The sequence below is a fragment of the Borostomias antarcticus genome (assembly GCF_949987555.1).
Source record: "Borostomias antarcticus genome assembly, chromosome: 20".
Lineage (NCBI taxonomy): Eukaryota > Metazoa > Chordata > Actinopteri > Stomiiformes > Stomiidae > Borostomias > Borostomias antarcticus.
In genome coordinates, this window is record NC_140253.1 from 20969633 (window position 1) to 20986139 (window position 16507).

Sequence of the window (16507 nt, forward strand, 5' to 3'; positions counted from 1 at the left end):
TCATTCTACAATGACAATGTAGATCTAATGGCAAAACTGCCCTCCATCAAGAGAAAAATTACAAGCTTCTTCAATACTCAACCCGCCATCACATTCTACAAGAATGCTGTGGACAAGGCCTTACAGAGTGAGAACGGACACCTGGACCTCTTCCTCCGCTTCCTCCTGGGCCTCTCACTGGAGTCCAATCAGACTCGATTACGAGGTCTACTGAAACCGAAAAGTAGCAGCTCACAGAGCCATGAGGAAACAGTGCAGTACATTAAGAATAAAATCAAGAAGAACTCATCTCCGGAGAGATGCATCAATCTGTTCCATTGTCTGAATGAACTGAATGACCACACGCTTGTGAAGGAGATCCAACAGTACCTGAACTCAGAAAGTCTCTCCAGGGAAGACATCTCACCTGCACATTGTTCAGCTCTGGTCTTTGTGTTGCTGACTTCAAAAGAGGAGTTAGATGTGTTTGACCTGAAGAAATACTCCAGATCAGAGAAAGTTCTTCTGAGGCTGCTACCAGTGGTTAAAGCCTCCAGATCTGCTCTGTAAGTAGCAGGACATATTTTTTGTGTTTATCAACGAAATATTAGCTCTTTCTGCAATTTCTAAGATACAATTTTCAATAATTTAAAAGTGTATAGTTGGTTTGGTAGCACATTTTGTATAGAGCCATGGATTAGATTAAAGGATTGAGAATGGTTTTGCATGTCTAAACCTCAGTGTGGACATTTCCTTAGTTTTGTATCAGTGTGTGATAATTTTCTTTATTTCATATTGCATGCATTTGGCTCACGCACCTGATGAAAGGACTTACTTCTTTGGACTATTTGAGAAAAGCTCAAACTATTTTTCTACTTTTAATAGTAAATTCTGCCATGATATGAAACCCAGAAGCTGTCTTATTTTCTCCTGGTATCATTTAGACTGAATCACTGCAATCTCTCACAACACTGCTGTGAATCGCTGGCCTCAACTCTCAACTCTTCAGATCTGAGAGAGCTGGACCTGAGTGACAACAACCTGCAGGATTCAGGAGTGAAGAAGCTCTCTGCTGGACTGGGCAATCCACACTGTAAACTGGAGACACTGAGGTCTGTATTCCTGTTTGACAAATGAGAACTTGTTAGGGAGCCCTTGGGGGTAGTAATCTTCTCCATCGGTTCTCAATGCACCGACTGTGTCATTCAGCAGTACCACTCGCATGCCTCAAGAGGGAGTACTGCTATACTACTCATTGAGCCATTGCTGTAGCCTAGACAGTAAAGAACATATTGCAGTGCAGTGTATTTCAAAAACATCATCTTCGTGTGGAACAGAACTTCAAGGAGGCCAAAAACGTCTAATCATCAATTTATTGAGCAAGCCTTTTACACAGGGTCAAATCTTCGGCATTACTAAAGTTCTCATACGAGGTGGCGAGCTTTTATCTGGCTTCAGGCCAGGAATCACATGACAAACAAGTTTACATACAAACAATGTTCATAAACTCCAGTCATGGTCACAAACGGTTCAACTGATGTTCTGACTGGTCAGGGTGTCAGCTGGTCTTTGCATCAGCTGAGCTCTAGCCCCCCTTTCTCGGACAATGGGGCTGGTTGGGTTCTTCCTGGGTCCTCCTAGGATCACGTTACAACTGTAGGCTAACTGACTTCTTCATCCGAGGTGAACTTTAGGTCACGCTGACTCAGAGACAGGACAAAGGAATGCTGACTCAGGGGCAAAGACCTCTGTTGAGACTTGAATTAACACAGTTCCTACTAAAGTGAAGGTATTTCATTATTCTAATTAAATGAGTTCTACATGAGAGTAATACAGACGTGATTGATGTAATACAGTATAATAGAGTATAAAAATATACTACAGCAGGTTAGACCCCAGTGAGTCAATGTATAGGGAGAGGATTTAGGAATTCAATTTTCATGAAAATGTTATAAAATATATACTACAGTGATTTTTTTGTGATTTGTTCCCACATCTAAAAAATCACCAAACTGGAAGTGATGTAGAGTGGGGGAGTCTTGAGTTCAACAACAACAAAACAATGGCTAGTTTTACACGTGGGATCTAGCAATACACTGTGTCCACATTATAAAATCGGTGATTTGCTAGTTTGAGCTATACCAATCAGGATATCTTTGTGGATACTATAGTTAATATTAATTACTTCAAGACTACTTCATTTCAACCTGTATTTACCAACCCATGATAGATTTATTCCATTAAAAGCACGCTCGACCACGGCTGACCAAGTGGCTCAACTGATTGTTTTACAGACTTGTAATACAAGGGTCACAGGTTCGGTTCCGCGTCCCTGCTGACGGAAGAATATGGAAAGGATTCGACATCTTTAAAGGAATATGCTCGTTTTTGACAACCTGGACCTTATTTACGACATATTATAAGAAGTTTGACTCACCCAGATCACTTTTTTGTTGTTCGGAGGCCTGTAGAAGAAATATAAAATCCAGCGCGAGCCAGTATATCCATGTAATGGCGGCGCACGGGGCATAGGGAATGCCGTTTCTCAAAATCCATTTTCGGCCGCTAAACGGTTGTTTTCATCAATCACATTGCATGAATCGACAGTTGATATTCCTCTACGCCAGCCATTGTTGTTTTGGTGCCAAATAAGGGATCTTGATCCTCTGTAACATGGTCTTTATAAGCCTCTCCCCCACTTGCTCCAGCACGCATGCGCACAGGCCAGCGCGCAGACTTGCTATTCTCCGTCTGTAGGCTACACTCGCGCTCACATTGTCTGCGCTACGATCGGATTGTTGGTGCCTAGAATATTGTGTGCAATATGGCTGAATATTTGTCAGATTTAGAGGATCTAGAAAATGAATTAGAATATGACGGACGTCCATATCGTTTTGAGCCAGAGTATACGGACGAAGAGCTCCTTGAAAGGAGGGTGAGGAGACAGAGAGAGGAACAGCTGGCTCGAGAACAAACCGCTGCACGCTCCCGAAGAGATGGTAACTGGTGGTGTTTTTGCCTACATTGTCACCCTATGCCAACAGAGGAGGAATGCATTTGTTGCTCTGAGTGGGACTTGAGGCCAGACGATGCACGTCTGGAAGTCTCGAGAAATAACGACACATCGGAATAGCAAGTCTGCGCGCTGGCCTGTGCGCATGCGTGCTGGAGCAAGTGGGGGAGAGGCTTATAAAGACCATGTTACAGAGGATCAAGATCCCTTATTTGGCACCAAAACAACAATGGCTGGCGTAGAGGAATATCAACTGTCGATTCATGCAATGTGATTGATGAAAACAACCGTTTAGCGGCCGAAAATGGATTTTGAGAAACGGCATTCCCTATGCCCCGTGCGCCGCCATTACATGGATATACTGGCTCGCGCTGGATTTTATATTTCTTCTACAGGCCTCCGAACAACAAAAAAGTGATCTGGGTGAGTCAAACTTCTTATAATATGTCGTAAATAAGGTCCAGGTTGTCAAAAACGAGCATATTCCTTTAAGAAGGAAAGACATTGTTTTATTTGCAGTAGGCTATTATTATTACAAGGTAACAACAACAGTGGTACAGTCGTCCCGCAAGGTCTGTATACACTTTATAAAATAGTTGGTGATGTCCTGGGAAAATTCCTATCTTCTTATTAGCCTACAGTAACGGAGGGAGGTTGAGGGAAAAATAACTGGCCAGTATGCCAATACCTGGCATAATCAGTTTGTTGACAATTCGTTTTAACAGTTAAACAGTTGATGTTGCACAGTTATGTTCATGGCTAGTAGCTATCGAAATCAGGACTGGCCTCTTTCAATCAAATTATCGAATTCAGCCCAACACCTGTGGCAGACCGGCACAAATTTGAAATGGAATGGAGCGCGGTTGACATAAGTAGCAACCCCGTCCCCTACAATCCATTAGCCTACTGGCTATGAAACACATCCATCCAGTTAATTTGAATGTGACCAGGTAACAGGGGTCACATGTGACCAGGTGACCAGGATTTATTTTATCCAGCGTTGTGTTGAACATATAGGGTTATACAATAGGGCTATTGTGATAGAATTATGACTACATTTCGGGGTGGGACGGGGGGTGGAGGGTGGATGAAGATATTAAGTCAAGTTATTATTTTCTTTTCATAATTTACAATACCAAAGAAGTATAAGTTCTGTAAAACATTCTGTCATGGGAATGTTGTGTAAGCCTAACCATCACTTCAGCTGCAGTAGCGATATACTATTATAACCAAAGGGCATATAACATTCAAAACAAGATCTATTGACTGCATTTGACCTGTTACGTCTCTGCACTCCACCGCGCCCCAAAGTAGGCTACACCTTGCCTGCTGTGCGCTCACAGTCTTGGAGCACAGCCTTCTGTCTCTCTAAACTCATCGATTATGTTGAATCGCTGCGCTCCGCATGCAGTCTGCCACTTAGTAGGATCAATAGGCTAAATCCTCTCCCCTTTCTGTAAAGCATATGTGACCGCCGCTGGTAATTTGGTCCTCAACTAGGCAAAGGTCATTTTTCAGTTTTTTACAGATTATGAAAGTGCAGATTGTAAGCTTTCAAATGAGGTCTCATACATTGAAATCTGAACATAGTTGAAGAAGATATGCGTATTTGAATGCTAGTACTGCCAAATCAACTTAGCTGAGAAATCCCCCTCCAAAGTCCTCCAACATTTTCACACCTCTGACTGCCAGGTAATGGGCGTGAACAATAGCCTGGTAACTGCACCCCCAGCCACTCCCCCACTGGACGATCTGTCATTATCTGTCAGAGTGGCTGTCAACTTGGGGTATTACCTGAGAGTGGCTGCCAAGTGGGGTGCTCTCTCACTGATGACCCCACACTCTTTGAGTCAGTATTAATCTTGTTCTTAACTGCATTCACAACACAATATAAGATGAAGTTCAAATTTAACGTTCTTTATTGTCACATACATGATATAAAGTACAAGCATAAGTAGTAAAGTGTACAAAAAAAGGCAACAGTCTAAGTGTTAAAGTGTACAGTCAGTTGTCTGTTTTATAGACAAGGTGCATAGTGTTCATTGTGATCAAGTGTACAACAAAGTAATAACAGTCCCCAGCTCAATACTCAAGGTAATAACAACAGTACTCGGCTCAGTATTCAATAGTCTGACAATGCAGTCTGTGCAAGTGTGGGCAAGTCTGTGCAAGAGAACAAGCAACGCTTCAGTATACAAACAGGAAAGGCTGTGGCCTTTCTCCTGCCGTGCTGTCCGTCCTGATGATCTGCAGTGAATCTACAAGCGGACAGTCTTGTTCTGAGCTGCTGTGGAGTTTGGCGGGGGACATGTGACGTCTCGTCCCTCATCCGAACAGAACTCTCTGATCTTGTCAAAGAGATACGTCTGTCTGGCCATGTCCAGTCCGGGTGGGGCTTGCACAAGAAGACCTTCTCTGGGGGGCTGGACATCAGGCTTGCGCAGCAGCTGAAACTCGACTGCCGGTGCATCACGGTGTTCTCTGGCCACAACCATGCCAGGTCTCTCAGCATCAAAACTGCAATAGAATAGAAGGAAGAAAGTAGATTCAACTATTGCCCACAGTACTGGCAGTCCATATAGATAAAATAGTACCAGAATGTGTTGATTAAATAGACTAGCTAATGCATGATAGGATGAACGTATTCTCACCTGTTGTGCAAAATCAAAGCTGTAGTGCATAGTGATCTTCTTGCTGGCTGGTATGGAGGGGCCAAGGGAGAGCTGCAAATCCTCACCTTTTTGCTCATCCTGTAACCAAAACAAAAAACAAAGGTGTCAGACTACCATACCTCTCATGCTCTCTCATTCTGTTTCTCTCAGCTACCTAGCTAGATATTAGCTGCCTCGCTGGCTAGTTAAGGAACAAAGGGATAGCTCACTAGCTAGCCATGTCCCTGTGCTAGACAGCTGGCTAGATATTAGCTGCCTTGCTGGCTAGTTTAGGAACAAAGGGCTTGCTCACTAGCTAGCCATGTCCCTGTGCTAGACAGCTGGCTAGATATTAGCTGCCTTGCTGGCTAGTTTAGGAACAAAGGGCTTGCTCACTAGCTAGCCATGTCCCTGTGCTAGGTAGCTGGCTAGTTTAGGAACAAAGGGCTAGCTCAGCTAACTAGTTAGCTAACGTTAGCTAACTAGCCTTTGTTAGTTAGTGCTAGTGCCTTTGTTATGCTAGCTAGACTTAGTCACTTGTTTAGAAAGGAGCTTCTGCTAAACGATTAACGTTAATGTAATATAAACAGCACAGATAGTATAAAGATCAGCTTACCCCAAAGCAAAGCAGAATGCTTGGCGGTGGTGTGAATCTGGTACGTCGTTCGACGTTTCGCTTGGGCAACTTGCTTTGTTGATACAGTCATCAAGAATAAAACTCCGTGTACGAACGAGTCCTGCTCTGCTGGAGTTTTAGCTGCTCTTAAAACTCTTTCCATGTCCTGGATGCCATCCCCGTCTTCTCTTTAGCAAAAGCTGTAGCATCCATGGTTGAACTTGGGACTGAATGTAAACAAAGCCGGCGTGTTGGGGAAGGGTGGGGGGCGGAGAACCCGGAAGCAATAGCCAATGAAACCAAATCATGCTAATCGATCTGCCCGCCCCCAAACCCGACTCGAAATCAGCTTAAAACGAGCTTAGTTTGCAGACTAATTATACGTATTTCGTGAACCTAAAACTGTTGTCTGTTATAGTAAGTGGGTTCTTCACAACTTCAACTTTGGTAATACAAAAAAAAAAAAAAACGAAAAAAAACGTTTTTTTATTAATTTTGCCCCCTAGCGCATTTCGGGGTTTGCCGAGTTGCGGACCAAATCACCAGCCGCTGTCACATATTGTGTTGCCTTTGTATATGAAATGGGTTATAATAATTTAACTGATTTGACTATAAGCAATTATTGTAGTGGTATTCTGCTCAATTCCTTTATATCACAACAACTGACCGATGTTGAACCCAGAAACACGGAGTGCAGCTGCCTGTGTTGGCCACCTACTTCGATAACGTTAGACTAGTGAACAAGGCAGATTTTATGTCAGCTTCACAGCACAAATTATCTCTGTCTTCTGGTAAGATCTACAGTTGCAATTTGAGTAACTAACTAACGTTGGCTTGCTGGCTGAAAGCTATAACGTTAGTCTAATAGCCCAAGCCTCCAAGCTTGCGTGGCCAGCTGCAGGGTGCTTTACCTCGGTGTTGCGGGGGAGACGCACCATCGTTATGCATTTATCATACTTTTTTTCAAGTAACGCAAATTTGATGATATAGCCTGTTAGGTAGCATGTGTCTTTATAATGTTTGGAGGTTAAAAGGTAGTGTGACATCCCAGGTTTCTTTTTTTTTTTTAAGTTATTTTTAGGGCTTTTCAGCTTTAATGTTATAGGACAGTGTAGAGAGACAGGAAATGTGGGAGAGAGAGAGGGGCGGACATGCGGCACAGGACCCGAGCATCGAACCCGGGTCCGCCGCGCAAAGGACTAGCCTTCATATGGTGTGCGCCTTACCCGGTGAGCTACGGGGGCGCCCGACATCCCAGGTTTCTTATATAAAGAACTTTGAAAACGCCTCTTCACTTCCTGGTGTTGAGGTAACTGGTTACAAACAGCATATGTGTGGAAGTTGTGGCCACGGCCTGTCAATCACATCTGACTGACAGCTGTCTTTGACACACCCACAAGGGTGGCGAGGTGCAAGGAACAAGGATCTTGTAGAGGGGGAAATATGGGCATATAAAAAGGAGTTTTATAGTACTTAAACATGACAGAATAACGACATTTATGGACATATTCACTTTCATTTTACCTTAAGATAACTGGCATGTGTCACATTCAACCACTGTATGTATTATCCCTTTAAGATATTCCGTTTGTGCTTTCCCCCTAGTGGTCAGCTATGGCAAAAGGACAAATGTAGGCTATGTAAGGGCACCCCTGGTTGCTGGTCATCCACATTTGCCAAGTGAAGACAGGTGCATACCTTCCTGTAGGACGCCAGCATGCTTTTGCTGTAAAATTAGTTTCCTGCCATATCTAAAATGCCTTAATCCAAACCATGGTTCTATATAAAATGTGCTACCAAAGGTGTAGAGTGGGTTTGGCAGCACATGTTTTGTATAGCACCATGGATTAGATTAAAGGATTGAGAATATTTATTTTGCATGTCTAAACCTCAGTGTGGACATTCACATTGTTTTGTATCAGTGTGTGAGCCTCTTCTATATTTCATCTTACAGTATATGCATTCAGCTCATGCACCTGATGAAAGGACTTACTTTTTTGGAGTATTTGAGAGTAGCGCAAACTATTTTTCAGTTTCTAAGATTCCATTCTATCATGATGAAACCCAGAAGATGATGATATCTTATTTTCTCCTGATGTCATTTAGGCTGAATCGCTGTAATCTCTCACAACAATGCTGTGAAGCGCTGACCTCAGCTCTCAACTCCAATCTGAGAGAGCTGGACCTGAGTGACAATGACCTGCAGGATTCAGGAGTGAAGAAGCTCTCTGCTGGACTGGGGAATCCACACTGTAAACTGAAGACACTGAGGTCTGTATTCCTGTTCAACAACTTGTTTTAAGCCCTCGATGTATCGTACACAGCTCACGTGACACAACATTGGTGAACTCCCCAAACAAATCAGAAAATATAGACAGGTGTATTTGAGAGAGCTAGATATGTGTGCCCACTAGGTTGGTCAACGATCTGGCATCGACTTGAGCAGACCGGCTTCTTATTCTGTCAGAGATGGGTTGACCATGTTGATTGACGTACGCTGCACACCATGGGATGTGCCAGGCTGCTCTGAATCAGAGTCTGAGGCAGCGGGCTGACGAGGGCAGGGCTGACGAGGCTGACTGAACCGTGACACATAGCCAGCTATAGCATCAGCCTTCATGGGTTTGTCGTACTGTGCGTTCAGGTTGTCTGGTACAGGCATCTGAATCATCTCGGCTCGGTTTGGCTCAGGCATTTGGAATACCTCATCGAAGAGCGTGGTCATTAGTGTCCCGATATTCTGAAAGGCACAAAAACAAGGACAAAGTGTGTCTGTTTGTTCTATACATTAGGTCTATACATCATGTAGAGATGACATATAGTTAAAATAAGAATGGGAATGTATTACTCATTGTGTGTTGGCTTGGTCTTGAGGGCTTGAATGGAGTATTGTCCATTCTTTGTCTTGGGGTACTTAATCATGTAGGCCAGTTCTCCAGTGATGCTTATTGCCTGGCTCCGGTTGGCGTTCTCATTGAAGTGCATCACAGCCAAGTAATGCCTGAAACCATAACGACATGTAATGAGTGAGTGAGTGAGTGAGTGGATGGATTTAAAAAATGTCTGAAAGCAGTAAGTGTTGGAAATGTATGCCGCAAAAGGAGAACAATTTACAGTATATTAGTAAAAGCTTAGCTATTTTGCATCAAATACATGTAACATGAATGGCATTATAACAGTACCAGTAATGCCAGGTAGACCTACTTACCTCACTAGCACCAACATGACCACACACAGGTCAAACAGACCCTTTCCCAAGCAGCCTTGTTGAACTATCATAGCGGGATAAACACAGGTGCAATTAATAGCTAATTATGGCCCTGTTCCATTTAGGATTTAGGAGAGCCAGTATCCTGATATTCTGCATAGTGGCTCACTGGAATGGCTGACACGATAAATAATGTTTTTTTTTTGTGTTTCCTCAATGTACTCTGGTGCAAATAACATGTACAAACTCAAAAAAAGTGAAAATTGATATGTTATTTAAAAAAAACGATTTATTTATTTTAAAAAAAATCCAGTTTTTAAGATTTCATGATGAAACCCAGAAGATGATGGTATCTTATTTTCTCCTGCTGTCATGTAGGCTGAATCACTGTAATCTCTCACAACAATGCTGTGAAGCGCTGACCTCAGCTCTCAACTCCAATCTGAGCGAGCTGGACCTGAGTGACAATGACCTGCAGGATTCAGGAGTGAAGAAGCTCTCTGCTGGACTGGGGAAACCACACTGTAAACTGGAGACACTGAGGTCTGTATTCCTGTTCAACAACTTGCTTTCAACCCTCAAGACGTTATCGTGCACAGCTCACGTGACACAACATTGGTGAACTCCCCAAACAAATCTTAAGTCACTTTTATCGTCTGAAGAGGAAAGTCTGTTATTGCACTGACTTTTCAGTATAATTTTGTGCAGTATGGCACAAAAAAGTATAAAAGTGTATATAATGAAGTCTTAAGATATTCAGTTTGTGCTTTCCCCCTAGTGGTCAGCTATGACAGGCAGACAAATGTAGGCTATGTAAGGGCACCCCTGGTTGACGTCATCCGCATTTGCCAAGTGAAGACAGCTGCACGTCTTCCTGTAGAACGGCAAGCTGCAATAGCATTTCAACATGCTTTTGCTGTAAAATTAGTTTGCTGCCATATCAAAAATGCCATTTTCAGTGTCAGATCACACACTTGATGAAATAACTTACTTTTTTGGACTACTTGAGAAGAGCTCAAACTTTTTTCCAGTTTTTAAGATTCCCTTCTATCATGATTTGAAACCCAGAAGATGATGATGTCTTATTTTCTCCTCCTGTCATTTAGGCTGAATCGCTGTAATCTCTCACAACGGTGCTGTGAAACGCTGGCCTCAGCTCTCAACTCCAATCTGAGCGAGCTGGACCTGAGTGACAATGACCTGCAGGATTCAGGAGTGAAGAAGCTCTCTGCTGGACTGAGGAATCCAAACTGTAAACTGGAGACACTGAGGTCTGTATTCCTGTTTAACAAATTACAATTTGTTTTAAGCCCTCGACGTATCGTACACAGCTCACGTGACACAACATTGATGAACTCCCCAAACAAATCTGAAGTCACTTTTATGGTCTGAAGAGGAGAGTCTGTTATTGCACTGACTTTCAGAATAATTTTGTGTAGTATGGCACAAAACAGTATACAGTAGGAGACAAAGTATAAAAAGATACTGTATATAATGAAGTCTAAGACACATTGGAGCAAATTCACAAAGGGATTGCACAGGTTTTTCTGCCGCTATACTTGTGCAAATAACCCCAACATAAACCTTGCTATTCACAAAGCACTCGCAAAGGGTGAAATACCGTGCTAACTGAGTTGCCATCATCATAGCGTTTCTGTGCTTGTGCTATTCACAGATATTTAAATGAGGTAATATGGGTGGAAAATGTGCCCATTTATATGCAAATGAGCAGAAAGATTGGCACTAATTGCCACACGCAGTGATAGTGAAATTATTTCCGTCTTCAGAGAGTTGGGGGTAATTGAAACGCATTCATAAGGGGTGTCATGGCCAGCGTTTCCAGTGATCATGGCAGCAGTTATTGTAGCCAGGCAAAGGCATCGTAATGCCAGGCATGCTCGTGAAAGAATATTCAAAGGAGAATATCACTCTTTGATTTAAGTGAGACCGAAATCATCTGGAGATGGCCTACAGTTTTCCTGCTCAAGCAATTCTTGCTCTACTTGATGAAATTGAGCCTGCCACCCAGAGATCCCATACAATACCTGGCATTGTCAAACTGCTGTCAACACTCCAGGTTCTTTTGAAGTTGTTTTGAGAAAACGTTTGTGCTGTAATATTCATTGCAAATGTGTGGGGGTAAAGCATGTGTCTTGGTATCATATGTGACTGCGGCTATCAACTCCAGCCATGGCTGATGACTCCCGTGCACAATGCTACCAATGTTGGAGAGGCGGCGTACAATTGGGCTCACATCAGAATGTGCGGTGTCATCGAGCACACATTTGACATCTTTAAAAGCTGTCTTAGATGCCTGGATCATAGCGGTGGGGCAATGCTATATAATCCCCCCAAAGCCAGATCATTGTAGTGTGTGCTGCATCCTGCACAACATTGCCATGAGAGCCAGTCTGCGCATGGATGTGGGTCTGCATGGATGTGGGTCTGCATGGATGTGGGTCTGCATGGATGTGGGTCTGCATGGATGTGGGTCTGCATGGATGTGGGTCTGCATCCTGAGGAGTAGAAATGAAGACCGACGATGACCAGGAGCCACCTGCCCACCTGCCTCATGTGTGAGCAGATGAGGGCAGACATGTCAGGCATTATTTCACATGATTTACTTTGCTGTCCCTGCAACAAAATAAAGTTGTTTAATTACAACCTTGTGATAAAAAATACAAATAGCCTAGGCCTACATCATTAGGCCTAAGACCAAGCATTAAATGAAAAGTAAGAAAAATAGCCTACGCCCAACTTCGACCTAAACATTCAGCACCATGGACAGCTCTGTTCAAACTAATTTATTTGGGATGACATGATATGCAAATGCAATGATAAAAGATAAAGTGACAAAAAAAAAAAGGATTCCCGTTTTTGTGCGTTGGCTGTAAGCCGACGCAGCATGAAGAGGGAATGCCGATTTGTTGCTTCCTTTCTCCGCCAGTTGTTGACCTGCAGTTCTATGTTGCTACCACAAGAGGCAGTGGTCCCAGAACATCAAAACAAAAAGACTCCACATATTTCCCAGGTCAGCGGTGGCCGAGTGGATAGTGCGCTGCCTATCACTGCGAAGATTGTGAGTTCAATCCTGGTGTGGACATACCAAGGTACCATGACATATTTTGTCACTGGATGTTATAGAAGTTATGTAACGAGCGTGGGTCATATTTGTTATTTATAGACCCTTTTACAGCCTAGTCAGCACAAGTATGCATGCGCATTCTTGAAACAGTAGCAGAGGAAGACAGACGAATTTGCCTGTGGCTACAAACCATTATTAAGCGTACGGACTGGACTGAGGACATCATCAGAAATTATGTTATAGAAGTTATGTAACGAGCGTGGGTCATATTTGTTAATTATAGACCCTTTTACAGCCAAGTCAGCACAAGTATGCGCGTGCATTCTTGAAACAGTAGCAGAGGAAGACAGACAAATTCACCTGTGGCTACAAGCCATTATTAAGCTTACGGACTGGACTGAGGACATCATCAGAAATGCCTGCGTTTGCGGTGCCCATTTTATATCAGGTAAGTTATTTTGACTATCTGGTTTCACTGGAATGTCTGGTTGAAATGTAGAGTAATATCTGAAGTAAACAGTAACCCATAGCCTGGCTGCATGCTAAGCTAAAGCTAAGCTCAGGAAATGAAGCCCAATGATAGCTAGCTAACGTTAGTTAGGTGGCTAACTCAAGGCCTGAGGAGTCGGAGATACTGTGCGTAGCTAAACTATTCACACAGCAAGCAAATTTGTTATCTAAAGCTATGCTACGTCAGCTGACTGGGACTGTCTCGTGACTAGCTAATGTAGCTAACCATATTGTGCCAGACAGCCAAAACAAGCGTCACATATAGAGGGTTTTCACGGCCGGCCATGTTGGAGATTTAAGCTTAGGTTTAGCAGGTGTACGCTCATGTTTAGTGACTAGATAGATAGGTAGATAGATAAATCTACCTGTCTATTGATCTATCTATCTATCTAGCTATCTACATTCAGTAGCGTCAACCTCCAACATGACCGACAGATGACGGGCCATGAAAACCCTCTATATTTGACATTGTTGGCTAGAATAACCAGTGTTGTGAAATACATTTAACAACTGGTCAGTTGATAGGTTGCACAGCAATCGAGCAGGACAATATCATTAGGGCTAGGTCAGGTAGCTAGCAAAGTCAGCTTGCCCAGCTGGTATGGTTATAGGCTCATTCCTATGGGATAGCTTAGTAGTTTGTGATTTAGCAATGGGTTGACTAATCACTAGATCAATATTTTCAGTTGGGGATAGGACTACAACACCACCCATGTGGCACCAGGAATCTGCTCTGACCACTGTTTTTATTCACCACCATATCATGTTATTATGCAGATTAAATGTACTGTATGTCTACGCAAAACAAAAAAGGCTTTATATAAATGTTATTTTTGGCTGGGGAAAAAAGGTTTGGCGGGTACAATTTTTCATCTACCAGACATTTGGCTGGTGAGCTAAAAAGTTAATTTTGACCCCTGTATGTATGTAATTATCTCCTAAGTTTAAAGTGAAGGGATTAAGAGAGGATGTTTTTCTCCAGTAGGTATTAAGCAGATCGTAACCCATAACCTACAATTATGATGGGATCTGCAAATTAGGAATTTCTTGTATTATGGCTTCTGATCAGTATTTCTGTTCATTAATTGAGCTTTTTATGTTTAGGTACCATTAAAGCAAGTGAACTACCTGATCGACAAAGGGATGGCGTCAAGAGCAGCAATGCAGTCATCAACTACGTTTCTTCAACAACTATGGAGTTGGAGAAACACATGTGGACCTTCATTGTGACAACTGCAATGGACAAAACAAGAACAACTTTGTGCTGTGGTACTGTGCTTGGCAGACCGTGCACAAGCTTCACCTGAAGCTGGACCTCCACTTCCTGATTGCAGGCCACACCAAGTTTTCCCCTGACTGGTGCTTTGGCTTGATCAAGCAGCACTATAGGAAGACCAGAGTGGACACTTTTACTGACATTGCTGGGGTGGTGAGAGACGGCGCTCCTGTGAAGAAGGTCAACACCCCACAGCTTGTCGGACTTGAGGACGGCACAGTGCTTGTTGAAAGCTACAACTGCCACTAGCATCTGAGTAGCTATTTCAAAAAGCTCCCAAACATTAAGAGTTACCAGCACTTCAGGTATTTATAATTGTCATCTATAAGCTATTCCATTTTATGGACATGGTATGGTTGTATTTTATTTGTGGCCAGTATTTTATATCTCCCTTCTGTTCTGTTGCTGCTTTGATGCTGGGATGCCTGGTGTGGTTGAGACCAGAGAACACCGTGATGCAACACCAGTCAGGTGTCGGCTGCTGTGCAACGCTGATGTCCAGCCCCCCCAAACATGGTCTTCAGGTGCAAGCCCCACCCGGACTGGACATGGCCAGACAGCAGTATCTGATCATGGAGGTGTAGAATCTCTTTGTCTTTTATTATTGTCCTTGATTAGCTCTGCGTTGTGTTTTCTCGTTTCCAATAAAAGACGGACCCCCAATCTCTAGATATACCACACAGTCCAGTGTCTCCTTTTCTCAGGTGTTCCAAATGAATCTCTCCAACACGGGATTTGAGCCTCAGCAAAAGCGATTTATTACAGAAAGTTTTACATACAAAAGACGATGGCATGCCTAATGTACAGTTGACCTGTCTGGATGCTGTCCGAACCCAAATCAAAGCATATGCAAAATGAATAGTGGTTTTAACACTTTGAGAAGGGGGGGTGTCCCACACCCCCCTCCTTCCTTCTACACAAAGCCGTCTCTCTCTTCTCGAAAGACGGCCTTGAAGCAAAGATAGGATGAGGCGCCTGACGCCCCAGTATCTAAAACAGTCGGTGTTTGTACACCACATGTGAGCATGTCACCCTTGACCTAGGTAACATGTAAATCTGTCCGGTGGAGACACGTCCTCTCCCTATAACCAGGCTTCCACATATTCAGATTAACATTTCTTGATACAGCCAGCTCTATACATTTTCATCAATCCCCCCTTAGATTATAAGTGTAAACGCAAAATCATAAACAAAGAAAGAAAGTAAGAAGTGTTAATCTCCAAACCCTAGACCTGCCTATCCATTAAACAGGAGGGAACCAATAACAATACATAAAAGCATGCTTAACATAAACAGTGAAGGATTAAACACTTAATACAACATGATTTCCTCTAGTAGGATTACAATTTCAAAGAAAAAAAAGGAACTACCTATCAGGTAACTTCATGTATGAATCTGGCATACATACAGATACTCCTTATCATTATTACATAAACCCTGCCGGTAATTGGCCTCTCATCATCGGTCTACGGACGGACGAATGTGACGTCCCTGTAGAACATGCCCTGATGAGCAGACAACGAGATGCATAAACAAGTGTCGCTATCAGTACAACAGCCACAACAAACGGTGCCGCTAGCTGCAGTAAGAAAGATATGAGCGGACTGCCCTGCAGCCAACCAAAACAAGTCTGTAAGATGGGACACCTCGCTGATGTGCAGAGAATTAGTCATGTACGATTACAACAACATGTACGATTTAACTTCTTACATAGGCCCTCTGCCTGTGCAAATATCAAATCCAATCCCATACGATTCTCAATCACTGCCTTCCGCATACCAGACATCTCCTCATTAATCAAACCCAAAGCTTCGGTTGTTCTGTTGGACAACGTTCCGAATGCCACTGCAAGTTTCTCAATGTCCGTCACTAATAGTTCGACCCCATGCTATGCGCGAAAAAGAAAAGCAAACTATCTTTCTAGACCCCATGTCAGTGAGTATCCCATCCACAAACCCCGCCCTAGTCTCTCTCCTAGTACGGCGGATTTCAGAATGTTGAATGTTTCTCCCACTATCCCTTTAACCTCCTACCGCTGAGTCCTGCTATCCTGATGGGTAACCACCCCTGGAAAGGTAAACCCCAAACAAACAGGAACCCGTCCAGTTCCTTGGTAGGACCGTCTCTCCCCAAACCATGGATGTATTATATAAACTGGATACAGCCACT

General features: G+C 43.2%; 1 protein-coding gene across 1 annotated transcript in view; it reads left to right on the forward strand.

The window, feature by feature from the left end:
- Positions 1–16507, forward strand: part of LOC311322638 (NACHT, LRR and PYD domains-containing protein 12-like) — a gene marked incomplete at its 3' end in the record, with an annotated part of 224402 nt that overhangs the window by 184013 nt on the left and 23882 nt on the right. Inside the window, exons 10-11 of the mRNA XM_084454717.1 lie at positions 924–1091; positions 8366–8530. Of these exons, the coding sequence (XP_084310843.1) occupies positions 924–1091; positions 8366–8530 (333 nt within the window). The remainder of the gene's footprint in view (positions 1–923; positions 1092–8365; positions 8531–16507) is intronic.